This window comes from Rattus norvegicus, chromosome 18 (genome assembly GCF_021556685.1).
Source record: "Rattus norvegicus strain SHRSP/BbbUtx chromosome 18, alternate assembly SHRSP_T2T, whole genome shotgun sequence".
Taxonomy (NCBI): Eukaryota; Metazoa; Chordata; class Mammalia; order Rodentia; family Muridae; genus Rattus; species Rattus norvegicus.
This window is the reverse complement of record NC_141551.1, coordinates 29,191,326-29,210,527: the sequence shown is the minus strand read 5'-3', so window position 1 is coordinate 29,210,527 and position 19,202 is coordinate 29,191,326. Positions and strand designations below refer to the sequence as shown.

The 19,202-nt window shown below is 40.5% G+C and overlaps 2 protein-coding genes across 2 annotated transcripts; both read right to left on the bottom strand.

Annotated features, from left to right (window-relative positions):
• Positions 1-3,580: 3,580 nt before the first annotated feature.
• Pcdhb8 (protocadherin beta 8) lies at positions 3,581-5,920 on the bottom strand. The gene has a single exon (NM_001014779.1). It carries the CDS (start codon positions 5,918-5,920, stop codon positions 3,581-3,583), a length of 2,340 nt encoding a protein of 779 aa, NP_001014779.1.
• Positions 5,921-12,897: 6,977 nt separating this feature from the next.
• Positions 12,898-16,342, bottom strand: Pcdhb7 (protocadherin beta 7). The gene has a single exon (NM_001408837.1). It carries the CDS (start codon positions 16,136-16,138, stop codon positions 13,742-13,744), a length of 2,397 nt encoding a protein of 798 aa, NP_001395766.1. The 5' UTR covers positions 16,139-16,342; the 3' UTR covers positions 12,898-13,741.
• Between the last annotated feature and the right edge of the window lie 2,860 nt (positions 16,343-19,202).

Sequence of the window (19,202 nt, the reverse complement as noted above, 5' to 3'; positions counted from 1 at the left end):
AATGTCCCCCAACCAAATATCCCAAAGCTCCCAGGGACTAAACCACCAACCTAAGAGTACACATGGAGGAACCCATGGCTCTAGCTGCATATGTGGCAGAGGATTGCCTTATCTGACATCAATGGGACAGGAGCTCCTGAGTCCTGTGGAGGATCGAATACCCAGTGTAGGGGAAGGTTAGGGCCCTGAGGTGGCAGGGGGAGGGAGGAATAGAGAGAAGGTATGTAGAGGAGAAACTGAGAAGAGGGATGACATTTGAAATGTACATAAATAAAATAACCAATAAAAATAAAATTGGATTGTGGGTTTTCAAGGAAATAATTAAATTTTCCGAATTGATGTTTTTGTAGTAAAATTAGGGTAGTATATCATATATAGAATTATGCTTTGAAAGTTAATGAGTGAATTTCTATCTCTAAATTTTTATTTAATTTTGATACTTTAAAGAGTAACCAAAGTCAATAGAAACACACTCTAGGAACCAAGAAATTTAAATATAGATTCCTGAGAGTTAATTAGATGAACAAAAAATATCTTGTATTTAATCTCTCCCATCCATAAAATCAAAGTCACAAATAAGCTCACTATGCAACTAAATTAGAAATTAATGTATCATTTTACAGTTCTCTGAGTTCTCAGGGAAACTGGCCCCATAGTGACTGGAGGTATTCTAATAAAATCCAATACTTGTTCTCTTTTCTGAATATGGATAGTTCTTTTGAAACTTGCTGTGTAGACAATTTTGATATAAATCTTTAATTTTCAAGAGAATTATTCGTTTCCTAAATATTTCAATTTAATTATTCAATAGCTTAATTACGAATAAAATGCAAACAGCGTTTTTGAGCTATATAAAGTCTACTGAATCTATTTAGTAGTGAGGGGGCTCATGTTCAATTAATTTCATTTCTTCTTCAAACATTGAAATATCAGTTATGTCAACTTGTACTTTAGTGACCTTATCACTAAAGAATTGATAGACGAAGTCATCTCTTTTATTAGCATTAGGCTGCTGCTTGTAAATGGCCAGAAAAGCAGAGATGGTTAATGCTGTGCATAGAGTACCTCCCTTGATTCATGTATTTAATAAATATCCATATAAGAGGACTTGAGGACCAGGCATGGTGGTACAGTCATGATCCAAGACCTCAGAAGCAGACTTGGAGGCCAGCCTAGGCCTCACAGAGAGAACTAGGTAAGAACTTTTCTCAGAAATAAGTAATAGCAATAGTTTTGAAAAGCAATTCAAATAACTGGCTAAATGATTTCCAACTGCTAGGAAATAAAAATATCATTGAATAAAGACTGATTGTTCTCCGTCTTCAAATGCAGTCCAGATTATCTTTTTGGATTGGACATTTTCTGTTCATTTTCTAAACAAGTGGATATAGGCCATCCAAAAATTAAATTACTAATAGGATCTGGAGCATGTATGCTGTAGGCCCCAGGTTTGCGTGCACGCACACACACACACACACACACACACACACACACACACACGCAGGTACATGTACACACACCTGCATTCACACAGGCACAAGTACATGGACACATACACACACATTCACACAGGCACATGCACACACATGTGCACAAACACATGCGTACACATGGGTACTCACATGAGCACGTTAATGCACCCTACTGATAGCATCTTACGTGTTGTTTTCAAGATGTAAATGTATCATCAGCAATTAGTCCTTCCAACTTTAGTCTGATATCATATGATGTAGTGCCTCTTAAAAATAATTGTCCTGTATGAATTACATAATTTCCCAAAAAATAAAGATGAGAATAAAACAATGAAAATCCAACTAAGTGTTTCATACGAAGTATTTAGGCTAAAACTGGAAGGATGCTTTTCTGATTATTTTGGATTCATGTGTTCAATTACCATTTACTTACAATTTTTGGTACTAAGGAGCTTTCTGCATCAAAGGTAGTTCCTCTGCTCCTGTAACCACTGAAGTGTGGCTATAGCAATTCAACTACACTGATTAATGTTTGAGAACATATCAGTATTAAATTCTTGCCTTTCCAGAGTTTCCGAAACAATTTTCAAATTTTAGTAATTTCAAATATTTTTCTTTTAAACAATACATTCAAATTCTTGATAGATTTATCTGGATAATAAAATATGGAAATGGATTTTAAATATAATTAACCAAGAAATAATGGTTTGATGGTTTATCATATGAAAGTCATTATTTATTTAACACAAAATAGCCATGTTATGTGGTATTGTTTGATTCCACATGCTACTTTTAGTTGAAGAAAATTTAAACTTCCCAATTAAAAATGGTTTTTCTCCATTATTAATTCCTATATTTGCATCCCATTTAACTAGTATATTGTAGGTGGAATACTGATGTGGATTGACAGTTTTCATCCCCCAATAATTCTACATCATAACAGATTGAAATAGGAAGGAAAGAAGCTACTGATAGGAAGCAACAAAAATATTTGCCCCAAGTCACCCATTTATGGCAAGTGAGCATTAATAATAAAAAGACTAAAACACCTAAAAGCGGTTCACTTTCACACACTGTTGACAGTTTAATGTGCTCTCGTCTACATTCAGGATTTACAAATGAACTTATTACTGAAACACATGCCTCACTAAATGTCTGCTCATGCAAAATGAAATCATACTCTGACTTACAATGCCCTAGGTCAGGAAAGGTTATTTCTGGGACATTTTTGTATCAATTTAGGCTTGTATACAAGCAAATAAAGTCTTTTTTTTTTTTTCGGAGCTGGGGACCGAACCCAGGGCCTTGCACTTCCTAGGCAAGCGCTCTACCACTGAGCTAAATCCCCAACGCAAATAAAGTCTTAAATAGTAATTATAATAGTAAGTAAAAGTGATAAATTAAATGGTACTTCAGTTTGTCTACAAAACATGTAAAATATGTCAATGACTGTATCATATGTTCACATTGAATCAGATATATATATATATATATATATATATATAATAGGTGTGTGTGGGAGGAAAAAAAACACACACACAGTCTAGTTGCTTTACTTGGGCATCGGAAGAATTTATCACATGCTAACACAGGAAGCACATGAAAGAAAACTGTGACTTTTAGGAGGCTGATGGGGAGAAAACAGTGCGATCGTAGAAGGTGGTAATTAGGTGAGCGTTATCATGGCGTGGCATGCACACCTCTGAAATGTCCCAATGAACACTGTACTTAGCACAGTTAAAGCACAGCAGTGAAAGTTAAAAACAAAACAAACACTACTTAGCAAGTTACATGCATGCATAGCCTCAACATGATACAATTTGAGGGGAGTAGATTCCAAAACATAGTTATAAAAGCAGAAGAAGAAATTTATTCCTAAAAACAGTATGTCAGATAACCATAGAAACACAACAAAGTTACTTATTCCCCTCTCAAATTAGTGAAAGAAAATAATGCATTAAGATTGAATTGATAAAATAAGCAAAAATCAACATAGAAATATATTGTCTCAAGGAAAGATTATTGGATGCAAAAAGAAAAATTATAACCAAGACATTAATTATGATTCGGTTAATACAATCGTAGATCTTCCTGACACTGAAGTTTAGCTAGGAGTCCTGAAGGAGACTGGTGGGAATGATAGGGTTCATGAACTTGAAATCTGAGGTCCCAGAGTCTTCAGTCAGACAGACCTCATAATGGTAATTCTGGGACAGGGTTCCCGCACTGCTGACATCCACCAGGTGGCCTGGAAAGTGTCCCTCGGGAATAGAACAGTCACCCAGAGAAGCTGCCCTGGCCTTCCTGCACAGCCTCACGCCCACGAACAGCAGCACAGACAAGAGAAAAAGTGAAGACACAGAAGCCAAAGCAATAACCAGATAGAGTGTGAGCATGTCTTCTTCCTTTGTGGGGTTGAGCGCCACCTCTGGCAGAGGCAGGTAGGGCTGAGAGAAGCCATCCACCACTAGCACCTGCAGCATGATGCTAGCAGAGCGTGGAGGCTCTCCATTGTCCTTGACCACCAGCAGCAGTCTGTGCTTGGGCACATCACGCTCGCTCAGCAGCCTGGCGGTGCGTACCTCGCCATTGTGCGCCCACACATTAAACAGCCCGGGCTCTGTGGCCTTAAGCAACTGGAATGACAGCCAGGCATTCTGGCCAGAGTCAGCATCAACAGCAACCACCTTGGTAACCAGGTATCCTGGCTCCGCTGCTCTGGGCAGTAACTCTGTGCAAGGCGCAGAGGCGTTCTGCAGTGGGTAGAGCACGAAGGGCGCATTGTCATTGTCGTCCAGCACCACCACGCGCACCAGAGCCTGACTGCTGAGCGCGGGTGAGCCTCCATCTGTAGCGCCCACGTGGAACTCAAAGGCCTGCACGGCCTCATAGTCCAGCGCCCTGAGTGCGAACAGTTGCCCATTGTCTGAGTTGATGGAGATGAGGGAGACGAGGGCCAGCTGCTGGTCATGGGGCGGTAGCAGTGAGTAATTAATAAAGCCATTGGAGCCTGAGTCTGCATCTGTGGCGCTGATGGTGCCTATGTGCAGGGCGGGGCTGTTGTTCTCGTGAACAAACAGGGTATAAGATGTTTGAGTGAAGGTGGGAGCGTTGTCGTTGATGTCAGAGACCTGCACTGTTATGGTGTGCTGGGTTGTGAGCCTGGGTGTGCCCAGGTCTGAGACTGAGATGGTGATATTGTACTCAGCTCTGCTCTCTCTGTCCAGGGGGCTCTCTGTCACTAAGGTGTAAAAGTTCTTGAATGTGGGTTTTAAAAGAAATGGAAGTTCATTCTGAATAGAACACAACACTCTTCCATTATCGCCAGAATCTGGGTCAGAAACACTGAAAACAGCAACTACAGCCTCAGGAGCATTTTCTGGGATGGAACGAGTGAGCGAAGATATGGTGAGTTTAGGGGCGTTGTCGTTCACATCCACCACCTGTATAGACACAGTGCATTTTCCCGAAAGACCTCCGCTGTCTGTGGCTACAATTTCCATGTTATAGTATGGAGTTGCCTCAAAATCCAATGCCCCTTTAAGGCGAATTTCTCCTGAAATTTCATCTATCACAAATGGCTGAAGACCTCCACTGCCTTGAAACAGAGAGTAGGCTACATTGCCATGTATCCCAGTATCTAAGTCTCTGGCAGAGACTGTGACAACTAAGGCATTGAGGGGACTATCTTCAGGGACCTCCACCGCATAGAGCGACTGTACAAATTGGGGAGCGTTATCATTGATGTCCACGACTTCAATTCGAACCGTCGTTGTCCCAGACTTGGGTGGAGCACCCCCATCCAGAGCAGTGAGGATTAAAGTGAGCTCAGGCTGCTCCTCCCTATCCAGGGCTCTGTCCAGCACCAGCTCTGGGTATTTCCTGCCATCTGTGTGACTGTGAGTAAGGACGTGGAAATGGAGGTTGGGATTGACTGTGTAGTTCTGAACAGCGTTGCTCCCTATGTCAGAGTCCTGAGCTGCCTTCAGAGGAAACACAGTCCCTGGCTGGACACTTTCTTGAATTTTTAGGAGCATTTCTGTGTCAGGGAACTCTGGAGAGTGGTCGTTTATATCTGTGAGCTGCAGGTCGGTTTGAAAGAACTGCACAGGGTTTTCCAGTATGATCTGGAAGTGCAGCACACAGGGTTCTGTCGCCCCACACAGTGCCTCGCGATCTGGTTTTTCCTTCAGCAGCAAATTCCCTCTCTTTGCATCAAGCTGCAAGAGCTCTTTGTTACCATTGTGATGGATTCGTGCCCCTCTAGTGGACAATTCCCCAATCTGGAGCCCAAGATCTTTAGCCAGGTTAGCTATCAAGTAGCCACTCTCCGTTTCTTCTGGCATGGAATATCTAATTGCCTCAGAGCCAGACTCCCACAAAAGCAACAATATAGCAAGGAAAATGACTTGCCTTTTCTCTGGTGTTTTTGCTAGCGCTGTCTCCATTGTTTAGATGTTATCCAGAGGGAGTTGCTTCTTCCAAATCTTGTCGGTTTCAATCACAAAGGTTTTTTGGTGAAATAACCTCGTATAAATCTTATTGAATTGCTTTCAGGAGTTTTTATGTAAATGTCTACCTTCTGATTCCCAGGAATGGCGTCCTAGGCATCCTGGGAGCCCCTTGTTATACAAATCCTTAGACTGCAGCGCCACCGTGTGTCCTACTCTAGTGTTGCAATCCACTTTGTTATTAGTTCCAGCCCTGCAGTGAAGTATCTACTATAATGTTTGACAAGTTCTTAGCACCTGGAAATTCCAACATTTGTTGAGTTAATTTTCAGTGAAAGGCAAAATTTTTAAATGAACAAGATGGAATATTGGTTTTAAGGAAGACTTTTGAATACATTAATTCTATGTCATAAAATCTACAAAGGGCACCAATCTTAAGTGTACAGCACAAGAACCACCAAGTTACTATAGCTCAATAAGCAGAATCTAGATGGATAAATAGCGTTCACTCGTTTTTACTCTCTTTATAGGAACTATATCATCTTTTATTACGATACAATATTTTGCCTTTCTTAGAATTTTTATAAAGTAAAAACCAGTAGCATATTTCTCTGCCATGGTATTTTCCTGTTAGTCTTTTGGGTAAGTTTCATCTATGATATCCTGTTTCCTTGTTTTGCTTCATTCCTCCATACGTTTGTGCTATTATTTTTTGCCTATACTCCATATGAGGAACATTGGAGTTTTCCAGGCTTGCGTTTTTGAGACATTGTCTCTCTTCACAGTTCTGGCTGTCCTGAAGCTCACAATGAAGACCGACCTTGACTTTCCTTTTTTTGCCTGCCTCTACTTCAGGAGTACTGGGATTAAAGGTGTGTGCCAACACTTTGAATTTTGAATACTGTTATGAACAATCTTTCATGCTTCCTATTTGTATATATTTTAGAAATTTTCACTGTGAGTCAAAGTGTGAAAATATGTTTAGCCTTGGCCAGCACTGTGAAAGAGTTTTCAAATGCAGGTGAGGTACAGAGCTGCTCCTGGTGGTTCCTCCCTGTAGTCCCATCTCTGTTAAGGCACACCAATTATATCACAAGCTCAAGGCTTGAGGGGACATATATATATATATATGTATATATATATTCATTGTCTTTCTTTAAAAGCTAGGGATAAAAATACAGCTCAATTGTAGAACGCTTGCCCAGTGCACTCAGTGGTATGAAGTCCATTCACAGCCATGCCTGAGAATTCTTGTTGCTCCATGATCCAAACCAACACTTGATGCTGTCTCTACAGTTTTAACCACTCCAGGTACCGTGGATATTTAATTAGTGTACATTTAATTAGCACTTCCCTGGTGATTAATGAAAGTATAAAAGATTTCTTGTGTTTATTGCCCATTCAAATGCATTCTCATGATGAGTTCTTTTGTACATTTTACTATAAGACATTTGTTGGAAGATTGTTGGTCTGCAGAAGAATCTATATTCTTAGTATATCACTCTTTTTGCTTATGCATATTGTAAATAATTTTCTTAAATCTACACCTTTTTTAACCTTATTATACTGTTTATGAAACAAAGGTTACTCATTTTAATTTAGTCTGTCCTGTCAATATTTTCCATTTCTGAGTAGGACTTTTTTCCTCTGTCACCAAGGTCACAAAATACACTTATGCATTTTGAATGTTTGTTTTATTTTTCACGTTTAAAGCTACACTTGACATAAAAATCAATTGCACAAGATTAGGGCCCATATCTTCCCAACTTCCTTTGCATTCTGCACTGAAAAGATAAGCCATTCCCCACTGTTTCTGAGTTTCCACAATTGCCCTAAGTCAGGGGATCAAGAATGAGCCTTAAGATTGCATTTGTCTTTGAATAGTAACTAATGTTGCATTCTCTTTCTTCTCCATAATAGGTTTCATTATCTTCAGGGTAAGTTTTCTTCCGAAATGATGATTTTTGAGGAATTTTAAATCCATGCAAAAAAAATGTAAAGGTGCAAAAACCCTGCAGACTGCACACCATCTTCCTCACTGTCATCCATCCCCTCCAGAGTGGTACATTTCTTTCCGAGCTTCAACATTAAGGCATTTTCCCTGATCTGCCACTGAGGTTAGGCTTTTCTCTAGGCACTCTAATATATATTATGTGATTAGTTAACCATGACATGTATCCATTTTAGAGTCCAGCAAAATAGTTCCCCTGACCCCAAATCATCAAAACCTATTTATATTTCTCTCCCTTTCCTGAATCTCTGGAAATCATTGATGTCTTTACTGTTTGATTGGTTTTGGACTTCTTAAATGTTAAAAGTAAGAGTTTTTCAGCTTGGCGTCCATGATGAATATGTGTTTAAGTTTCCTCAATGCCTTTTCATGAGTTGGTGGCTCATTTCATCTTGATACTGAGCAGCATTCCGTGTTGAGATGAAGGCGGACCTTCTCAGTTTCACTCACCGAAGGATCTTGCTCACGCCCAGGTGTTTGACAAATTTTGTAATAGGTTGCAATAAACATCCCTATTCCAGTTTTTATATGGACTCAACTTTTCAGCTCATTTATAAATAATAAGAAAAGTTATTGTGGGGCGAGATAGTGAGATTTGTTTGATTTTCCAAGAAGCTGCCAAACCATCTTCTAAAATGACCTTAGCATTTCCATCCCTGCAATCCATGAGCGAGGGTTCTTGGTGCCCTGCATCCTCAGCAGCAGTTGGTGGTGTCTGTATACTGGAGTCTGGCCACTCTGCCTTATGGTTGTGTCTCATTATTCGAACGTGCTCCTGCCTAACCACAGTCATGTGGAGTCTCTTCCCCTGCACTTATCCCCATCTCGGAGTCTTGTTTGGTAAGTGCTAGGATCTTTGGCACACCTTTCACTTGATATGGTTTTCCTACTGTTGAGTCCTGAAAGTTTTTGTGTATTTCGGTTGGCTGTCTTTTATTAAGCACATCTGCTGCCAGCGTTTTCTCCTGGTCCACAACTTGTTTTGTTCTTGTTGTTTGTTTTTCTTTGTTTTAATTTTCTTTGTAGAACTTTTGCAGAGCAGAAAATGCAATTCAATGAAGTGTGTGTGTCACGAAGTCTTTCTTCCATGGGTCACACTATTTTATAGTATACTCAGTTTCATTTTGTATTAACTTATTAATATTTCTTTGCATTGACATACATAGTATATATACTCCGCCCATTAAATTCACAAAGAAGATTGTTGAAGTTTTGTTTAAGATTTTACCATTTCCATTGATTGTTTGAAAGCAACATTTCAACCATGGAGTCTTTCCAAGAGTGACCATTGTGCATTCCTTCCTCAATTCATTTAGATCTTTATACTTTTCACAATAATGCTTGAATTTCCTGATATACAAGTCTCCTGTTACATTTGTTTCTAGATATTTACATATTTGAAAGAAATTTTAAATACTATCTGAACTTTTCATTTTCCTTCATGTAAACAGAATGCTGTTGACCTTACGTCTACTGCCATTCATGACTTAATCCAGAGCCTTCATGATTTTTATGTGTATAATTACATCATTTAAAGTATAGTTTTTATTTCTTCTGCTCCAATGGTCATGACTTTCACTTCTTCTTGGCTGATTCCTGTGGTTTGGATTGGTAATAGAATCACAGCAGTAGCCAGGGGGAGACTCCTTCTCTCATGGTTGACCTCAAGCAGAAATTTTTCAATACTTTGCCTTAGGGAAATTTACTATATATGTCTTTGTTCAGGTTTCTTCTGAGATAGGGTGCGACGCTGGAGCCTAGCCTGTTCTGCAACTCGCCATGTAGATCACTGTGTTCTCAAACTCATTGAGACTCCATTTCAAATTGGACTACATTGCATTAGCATAGCGATTCATTATATATCACGTACACATATCTGAATTTGGTTGCCTTTAAAAAGAGAAAGAGCATGCCGATGTGTGTCTATAGAAGAGTTTTGTTATTTCTTTCTTCTTCCAGTGTCCTTTTGAATTTTGGATGTCATAGCCTAGTCAGAGTTACTGTCACCCAGATGACTTTTGGTATGTCCACTATGCTTACAAGTTTATACATTTATTTTATTCTCATGTGAACATTTGTAATAATTCAACAAGTTAAATGGACTTTACAATACATATCTAATCGATGTGATTGGTCATATTTTATGTTTTTCAGTTTCGAATTTTAAATCTCATTTTACAGCATTTATCAGATGCAACAGTAATTTTCTTGTAAAAATTTGACAATTTTGTTTGTTACATATTAATAAGACAAAATAAATACAATGCGTGTGACAAACACGATAGCCTAATCAAAGAGAGCCATGACCCAACCAGTGATCCTCCTGCCTCTGCCTCCTCAGTGCTGAGATTTAAGGAGTGTCCCACCAGCTCCTTTCATTTTTAATAGGTTTCACACTTCTTCTCCATTTTCGTTACGTCATTCCTCAGCCTTTGCACTATTGGTTTTTGTGAATTTTAAGAAGACATGATTCTCACTTTCCACAGTCAACACCTGGTCAACATTCCCTTTTTTTCCATCTTTATTAACTTGAGTATTTCTTACTTAAATTTTGATTGTTATTCCCCTTCCCAGTTTCCGGGCCAACATCCCCCTAATCCCTCCCCCTCCCGTTCTTTATGGGTGTTCCCCTCCCCATCCTCCCCCCATTACCACCCTCCCCCCAACAATCATGTTCACTGGGGGTTCAGTCTTGGCAGGACCAAGGGCTTCCCCTTCCACTGGTGCTCTTACTAGGATATTCATTGCTACCTATGAGGTCAGAGTCCAGGGTCAGTCCATGTATAGTCTCTGGGTAGTGGCTTAGTCCCTGGAAGCTCTGGTTGCTTGGCATTGTTGTACATATGGGGTCTCAAGCCCCTTCAGCTCTTTCATTCCTTTCTCTGGTTCTTTCAACGGGGTTCCCGTTCTCAGTTCAGTGGATTGCTGCTGGCTTTTGTCTGTGTATTTGCTGTATTCTGGCTGTGTCTCTCAGGAGCGATCTACATCCGGCTCCTGTCGGTCTGCATTTCTTTGCTTCACCCATCTTATCTAATTGGATGGCTGTATATGTATGGGCCACATGTGGGGCAGGCTCTGAATGGGTGTTCCTTCTACCTCTGTTCTAAACTTTGCCTCCCTATTCCCTCCCAAGGGTATTCTTGTTCCCCTTTTAAAGAAGGAATGAAGCATTCACATTTTGGTCATCCTTCTTGAGTTTCATGTGTTCTGTGCATCTAGGGTAATTCAAGCATTTGGGCTAATAGCCACTTATCAATGAGTGCATACCATGTGTGTTTTTCTGTGATTGGGTTACCTCACTCAGGATGATATTTTCCAGTTCCATCCATTTGCCTATGAATTTCATAAAGTCATTGTTTTTGATAGCTGAGTAATATTCCATTGTGTAGATGTACCACTTAACCTTTACTGTTACTTTTGCTTCTTGACACAATTCTGCAAAACTTTTGGCATTGTTTTCCTTCTGTCTAAAATTCCACTAATTATTTCTCTTGGTGCCTACATAACTCAGTCCATCCACTCAGTCTTTGCTAAAAAATTTTACCTTTGAGGGCTATACTCTGGAATACTTTTTTGTGGGGGGTCAGGGGACATTTACAGACATTGTCTTTGATTCCAAGATTGAAGTTTAAAAGCCAGTTCTTAGTTTTACTGATGCCCCATTAAAAGAAATGCATCATTTCGTGGAGTTGCTTTAATATTCTTTCTCTCCTGGACCTTGTGATGAACATTCCTATGAGATGGCTAAGTGTGATTTGTTTCTTATGGACCCTGATTAGATTTCTCTGAATATCCGTCACATTCAAAGACTCACCAGAGCACCAAGTGTCAGTCATTATCTCTCCAGCTCTTTGTTAGCCCTTTCCTTCAGCCTAAATCTTCTCTCTCCCATCCCCTCTTCCAACAGGTCTCCTTCCTACTTGCAAGTCTTTTATGTGTGGCTTACTGATTTTTGGGTTTATTTATTACCTTTCAAAGAACTGAATGAAGCCTAAAATACATTTCAAGACCTTAAACTGCCACTAATTTGCCTTTTTACTGTTCCTTAGCTTTGGTGAAGGGAGTAATTTAGTTTAAAGTAAAACTACTTCACTTCATGTAGGCTAATAGCTAAGATTTAAAACTGAATAATAGAATATAAAGAATGCTTTTCAATTGCTTATTTTCTGACAAAAGATCAAGAAATTTTAATATAGTCTTGTCTACATACATGTAGTGAGTTAGAAATCAATCAATTCACTGGGCTTATTGAACACAGAAGAATGCCACAATTATAAATCAATCAATATGCTACTGCTCCAATATATTAGCAACTACAATAATATTCATTTCTGTTCACCAGTTTAACTCAAAGTCAACTAAAGGATACACTGAATATCAAAACAAAACATGTAACAGCAGAATTAGTTTTTGCCGATTGATACACTCTACCAAAGGCAACAAATAACACAAAGCTAAAGTTTTTGAAATCTACTAATGAGGAGAATTAAACAGAAAACCCAAACTTTGAGAGAAATTTACTTTTTCAAAAGGCCTTATCTGGAAAACACACGCACGCACGCACGCACACACACACACACTCACACACACTCACACATACACACACTCACACACACTCACACATACACACACTCACACACATACACACATACACACACACTCACATACACATATACACACATGCACACACACACACTCTCACAAACACACTCTCTCACACACACTCATACACACTCACACATACACTCACACACATACACACACTCACATACACATATACACACATGCACATACACACACGTAGACACACACACAGACACTACATTATGCTTGAACTTCTTTGCATGAGGAAGAAAAAGAAAAATGTGTGATGCCCTCAATAATCCTGAATTTTCTCTTCAGAAAGATAGGACATAATTCCAATTCTGAGCTTAATTATTAAAAGAGATAATGTCAAAGCAGTAATTTAAGAGCTTTATTAAATAAATGAGATGACAAACTACACATTCTCTTTAATTTTTGTCAAATAAAAATCCAAAACTTTAGCCATAGTACATCTAGAACATGCACAACCAAGTAAATAGAATTACTACCATGCATGATGCTCACAAACAAAAAGTGTCACAACCTTAACATTTATGACCTGGCTAGTCTGGGAGCTTAAACTGGTCATAAACATGACAGAATTCTGCTCTCTATTCGTGCAGAATGATCCAGGCAACATAAGTAATTTTAAACACACTCTACCTTTAGAAAGATGAAGTTGCATGAAAATGGCTGGTGTCACAAATACATATAAAAACGCAAGGGTTTTTGAGATAAGTAAAATGTCTTACAAGCTCATCAAGAGTTTAATTCAAAGGCTATGCTTCTCAGAGTAGTAATCTCCAAAGTTATTCATATGTGGAGAAAAATATGAACTATGCTCAGTACAACTAATGGCTAGAACTTTCATACCAATAAAAAGGAAACTGTGAGCACTATTAATGATATAAGTAAAATAGACTAGTGGAGAACTTTATAGACACAAGATCATTTCTTAAAAGAGAAAAGAATTGTACATCACTTAGGAAATCCCATCACTTAACTCACTGGTTCTCAACCTTCCTACTGATGGGACGATTTAAGACAGTTCATAGTGTTGTGGTGACTCCCAACTGTGAAATTACTTTCGTTGCTATTTTGTAAGTGTAATTTTGCTACTATTATGTGTGTATCATAAGAATTTTCTGAGGGTTTAGGCGACCGTAGTGAGAGTGGCCTTCGACCCTCAAGAGGTTATAAACCGCAGGTTGAGAACATCCGACTTAGCTGAATACAAAGCTATCCCTGCAATGAAGATTTTCCGCAATTTCTCTCCCAGGGTCCTGAACCATTAGGTTGGGGACCATGGGTTTGAGGAATTTGAACTCACCAGTCCCAGAGTCCCCGGTCAGACACACCTCATATTGGTAGTTGTGGGACAAGGTCCCTGTGCCACGGACATCCACCATGTGGCCAGGAAAGAGTTCCTTAGGCATTGAGTAGCCACCCAGAGAGGCTGCCCTGGTCCTCCTACACAGCTTTATCCCCACGAAGAACACCACGGACAAAAGGAAGAGAGAAGACACAGATGCCAAGGCAATAATCAGGTACACAGTGAGCGCATCCTCGACTTTCTGTGCGGGGTCAGGCGCCACCTCAGGTAGAGAGATGTAGGGCTGGGAAAAGCCATCCACCAGCAGCACCAGAAGAGTGACACTCACAGAGCGTGGAGGATCACCATTGTCCTTGACCAGCAGAAGCAGTCTGTGTTTGGGTACATCTCGCTCACTCAGCATCCTGGTTGTGCGTACCTCGCCATTGTGCCCCCACACAATGAACAGCCCGGGCTCCGTGGCCTTGAGCAACTGGAATGACAGCCAGGCGTTCTGGCCAGAGTCAGCATCAACAGCCACCACCTTGGTGACCAGGTATCCAGGTTCTGCAGCCCTGGGCAGCAGCTCAGTGAAGGGCGCAGAGGCGTTCTGCAGCGGGTAGAGCACGAAGGGCGCATTGTCATTGTCGTCCAGCACCACCACGCGCACCAGAGCCTGGCTGCTGAGCGCGGGTGAGCCTCCATCAGAAGCACCCACATGGAACTCAAAGGCCTGCACGGCCTCGTAGTCTAGCGCCCTGAGAGCAAACAGCTGCCCGTTGTCAGGGTTAATGGAGATTAATGAGGTGAGGGCCAACTGTGGATTCTGGGGCGGCAGCAGTGAGTAGGTGATGTGGGCATTGGAGCCTGAGTCTGAGTCTGTGGCACTGATGGTGCCTATGTGCAGGGCGGGGCTGTTGTTCTCATGGACAAACATAGTGTAGGAGGTTTGGGTGAAGGCGGGGGCGTTGTCGTTGATGTCAGACACCTGCACTGTTATGGTGTGCTGGGTTGTGAGCCTGGGTGTGCCCAGGTCTGAGACTGTGATGGTGATGTTATACTCAGCTCTGCTCTCTCTGTCCAAGGGACTCTCTGTCACCAGAGTGTAGAAATTCTTGAAAGTGGATTTTAGAAGGAATGGCAGGTTTTCTGAGATAGAGCAAACCACCTTTCCATTCTCCCCGGAATCCCTGTCTCCAACTCTGAAGATGCTGATTATGGTCTCAGGAGCATTTTCTGGGACTGAGCTGGTCAGTGAAGATATGGTCAGCTCTGGGGCATTGTCGTTCACATCCAACACCTCTATCATCACAGAACCTCTCCCAGAAAGCCCCCCTCCATCTGTGGCCTCAATTTTCACATGGTAAGATTTAATTTTTTCAAAATCCAATTCCTTCTTCAGCCGTATTTCTCCTGTGACTTTGTTTATTGAGAAAGTTTTCTTGATTTCATCTGATGCTTGGAACAAGCCATAGGAAACACTCCCAAAGTTGCCAGCATCTGCATCCCATGCTAAGACAGTCAGGATTGGGGAGTCTGGGGGACAGCTCTCTGGGACCTGTACCTCATAGGGACTGTTCACAAACTCAGGAGCATTGTCATTGATGTCCATGATCAGGATTTGAACCAAGGCTGTTCCTGACCTAGGTGGAGACCCGCCATCTAGAGCCATGAGGGTTAAGCTCAGCTCTGCCTGCTCCTCTCTGTCCAGGGCTCTGTCCTGCACCAATTCTGGATATTTCTTGCCTTCACTATTATTTCGAGTGAGGACATGAAAATGAGGGTTGGTGCTGACTGTGTATTGTTGAAGCCCATTGCTGCCCACATCCAAATCCTGGGCTAAATTCAGTGGTAACAGAGTGCCTGGCTGACTGTTTTCTGGAATTTTCAATAGTATTTCTCCTTCTGGGAATTCTGGAGCATGATCATTTATGTCCTGTATCAATAATTCTCCTTGAAAATATTGCACTGGCTTTTCAAGAGACACCTGGAAAGGCAGCACACAGGGATCCACAAAGCCACACAGCTCTTCCCGGTCTAGTTTCTCCCTCAGAATCAAATCCCCAGTCTCAGGATCCAGCAGCAACCTCTGCTTGTAATCATCAGACACCACCCGTGCAGACCTGGCAGCCAGCTCCCCAGCTCCCAGACCCAGATCCTTGGCCAGATGGGCCACAAAGGAACCACTTTCTGTTTCCTCTAAGATAGAGTATTGAGTTGTTGCCTCACTGCAAACCAGAACCAAAGGCATCATAAAAATAAGAGCCATTACTTGCCTGTTCAGGTGAAGTTTGTCCAGTGTCTCCATGAGGGGGAAGTGAGTGCTTGCAGCCAATCCTTTAGAATTTCCAAAGCTTTGAAATGCTGATCTCTGATTTATTCTTTGGAGGAATCTTCACATTCTTTATCTTACATTAATCCAGTTTATCCTTGCCCAAACCCTTTCATAGCTCCGTAGTGTCTGCCAAGCTCTTCCCTGTGTCTTTTGTTCTGTATTGCAACAAGCGATTCCGGGTACTTTAGCACTTTTATTCACAATCTTAGCCTGCAGCGCCACCCTGCGTCCACTTTGATAAATTCACACAGTTCTATTTTCAAGTCACCCAAACAGCTCTTTAAAATTTCCAAATTGTCATTTTAAAAGTGTATGCAATTTTTTCTGTATCAATGTTGTTATTGCTTGAAATTACATAATCAATATAGCTATCCAATACCATGCATGAGAGGAGTCGTCAAAGCAAAGGTGGAAGACAGCTAGTCTGTGTATAAATGTTAGATTTGCATAATAAGTTAAACGAAACAAGAAAGCATTTTAAAAGTATTTTTTCCAGTGATAAAATATCAAAAGTACATAGTTAATGTCAAGCATTTATGGAATTTATTATAAATTATTACAGAGGGGATTGTCTTTTGGAACACTCTAATGCACAGGTACAGCTGTGTGATCTAATTCATCAGCTGACCACCTGATTGAAATAGCTACAAAGTAAATGGTTTGTGTTGGTAAAGACAAGCTAAGGTTTAAGATTGATTAACCTTCCAAGCCTAAAATATTTCAAAGTACTTTGACATTCTAAATTTTGATGCAGTCTAAGACAACAGCTAACAAACCTCTCCTGTGTCTATTTAAATAGAACGTTCTTATGCATTTAGTGCATAAATCATTCAAATATTTGGTTTCCAACTTAGAGTATCCATTAAAACCAGTAAATTTTGTTTCTTCAATTTTCTTCCTTTTTTTCCCCAATATCGTTATTGCTGTTAGGAAGTTCTTTCATTTCACATACACAAAAAAAATTTAGAGACATCTTGGTAACTTCTAAGAGAAAAGCAAGCTGGCAGTTTTGTAAGGATTCCATTACGTCGTAAACTAGTTAGAGGGTGATCCTCACAGCACAGGGTCCTCCAGTCCACATATGCTTCCTCCTTACAGAGGTCTTCTGTGATTTCCTTCGGTGTTGACCAGTGTTCTGTATGAAGTTCATCTACTTACCCGACTGCTTCTTTTCTAAGCATCTTGCTCCCTTTACTCCAAGGGACATTTCCTTCATTTTAGATTTGTCCAATGGTAGCATACAGATATAACTGATTAGGGGATAATCTTGTGTTCTACCTAGATGCTGGAGTTGCTCATTAATGCTGGCACCCGTGTAGATCACTTACAATGTTGAATGTGAAAAGCCTCACCTTCTATAAGTATCAATAGTTCTGTTTTCCTTTTTTAAATATCTGGTTTTTCTAAAATGCTTTTCTGTGTTTATTAAGGCAATTCTGTGGCTTTGCCATTCATTTTGTCCACAAGTTTTATTTCAGTATTGATTCCTGTGTGTTGAACCAATGTTGTTCCTGGAGAAATCCTTTATAGACATGATGCACAATTTCATCTGTTACTGCTGTTAGTCGGCTCGTATTTTCTTTAGAATTTTCACATCAACAGTAGAAAAACAAATGACTGTATAAATTTTCCTTTTATTATATTTGCCTGGTTTCATCACAGTTTACTGCCACAGAATGATTTGATAAGTAGTTGATGCTCTGATCTGTTATTAGAACAGTGATTGCAGATATATGATTGTATAATCATATTGGGAATTATATTGGGGTTATCAAGTCAATTTCCAAGTCATCTCAAGAGTCAAAAACTACCTGCCACTCATTCAGAATGGAAATTTTTGATTGTATCTTACTGTTGATGTTCATCATCAAATTTGCACAGTTATTGCCAATATGAAGGCTATAAGACTTTCCATGTGTGTGGCTGTCTTAGTCAGGGCTTCTATTCCTGCACAAACATCATGACCAAGAAGCAAGTTGGGGAGGAAAGGGTTTATTCAGCTTACACATTCACATTGCTGTTCATCACCAAAGGAAGTCAGGACTGGAACTCAAGCAGGTCAGGAAACAGGAGCTGATGCAGAGGCCATGCAGGGTGTTACTTACTGGCTTACTTGCCTGCTCTCTTATAGAACCCAAGACTACCAGCCCAGGGATGGCATTACCCACAATGGGCCCTCCCCCTCTTGATCACTAATTGAGAAAATGCCTTACAGCTGGATCTCATGGAGGCATTTTCTCAAGGAAGGCTCCTTTCTCTGTGATAACTCAAGCTTGTGTCAAGTTGACTCACCAAACCAGCCAGTACATTGGCTTTCTCTCTCGTTGTTTTGATTTAGGGTTTCTCTGTGTAGCTCTGGCTATTGTGGAACTCACTATGTAAATCAAGCTGACCTCAAACTCTCAAAGGTCCACGTGTTTCTGTCTGCAAAGTGCTGGGATTAAGTCATACATTAACATGCCAGGCTCTCCATGTGGTTTTCACTTATCAATTACTTTATAAAAAATATTCTCACAGGTCTCATGTCTACCTCCATAACAGACACCATAACAGCTGTGAAAGAGACAACATCCAAGATATTGGCTTCATAAAGCAAATGCAGAATTGTAAGACACGGGCTGTTTGGACCTAGCTCAAATGCAACTTTAGGAGTGGGGTAGAACTTCTACCCATGTGTGAGCCAACCTTCTTCATTAAGGCTTGGATCCCCTGAAATCCAAGTACCAACCACCATGAGACCTCCAACCTCTCTTTTAAAGATCACTCATGCCAGGACAGGAAGGAGCTTCCTAAAGTAGGCAAAACATAGTTGATGAAACATCATCAGTGAGGACGACTAAGGCCATGGAAAACAGACTAGACAGGTGCAGTGTTCGTTCTCTCCCCTAGGACACAGAGACTCCCAAGTACCTGAAAAGGCTGCACATGGAGTAGAAATCACAAGAAGGGAATGACAATTATAAAGTAAGTAAACTTGCAATGACAATATGTCAAATGTAATATTTGAAATGAAAAGAAGAAAGGAAGGGAAGGAGGG

What these genes read in the sequence shown, in the direction of transcription:
- Pcdhb7 (NM_001408837.1), bottom strand. Translation starts at nt 16,138, where the DNA reads ATGGAGACACTGGACAAACTTCACCTGAACAGGCAAGTAATGGCTCTT.
- Pcdhb8 (NM_001014779.1), bottom strand. Translation starts at nt 5,920, where the DNA reads ATGGAGACAGCGCTAGCAAAAACACCAGAGAAAAGGCAAGTCATTTTC.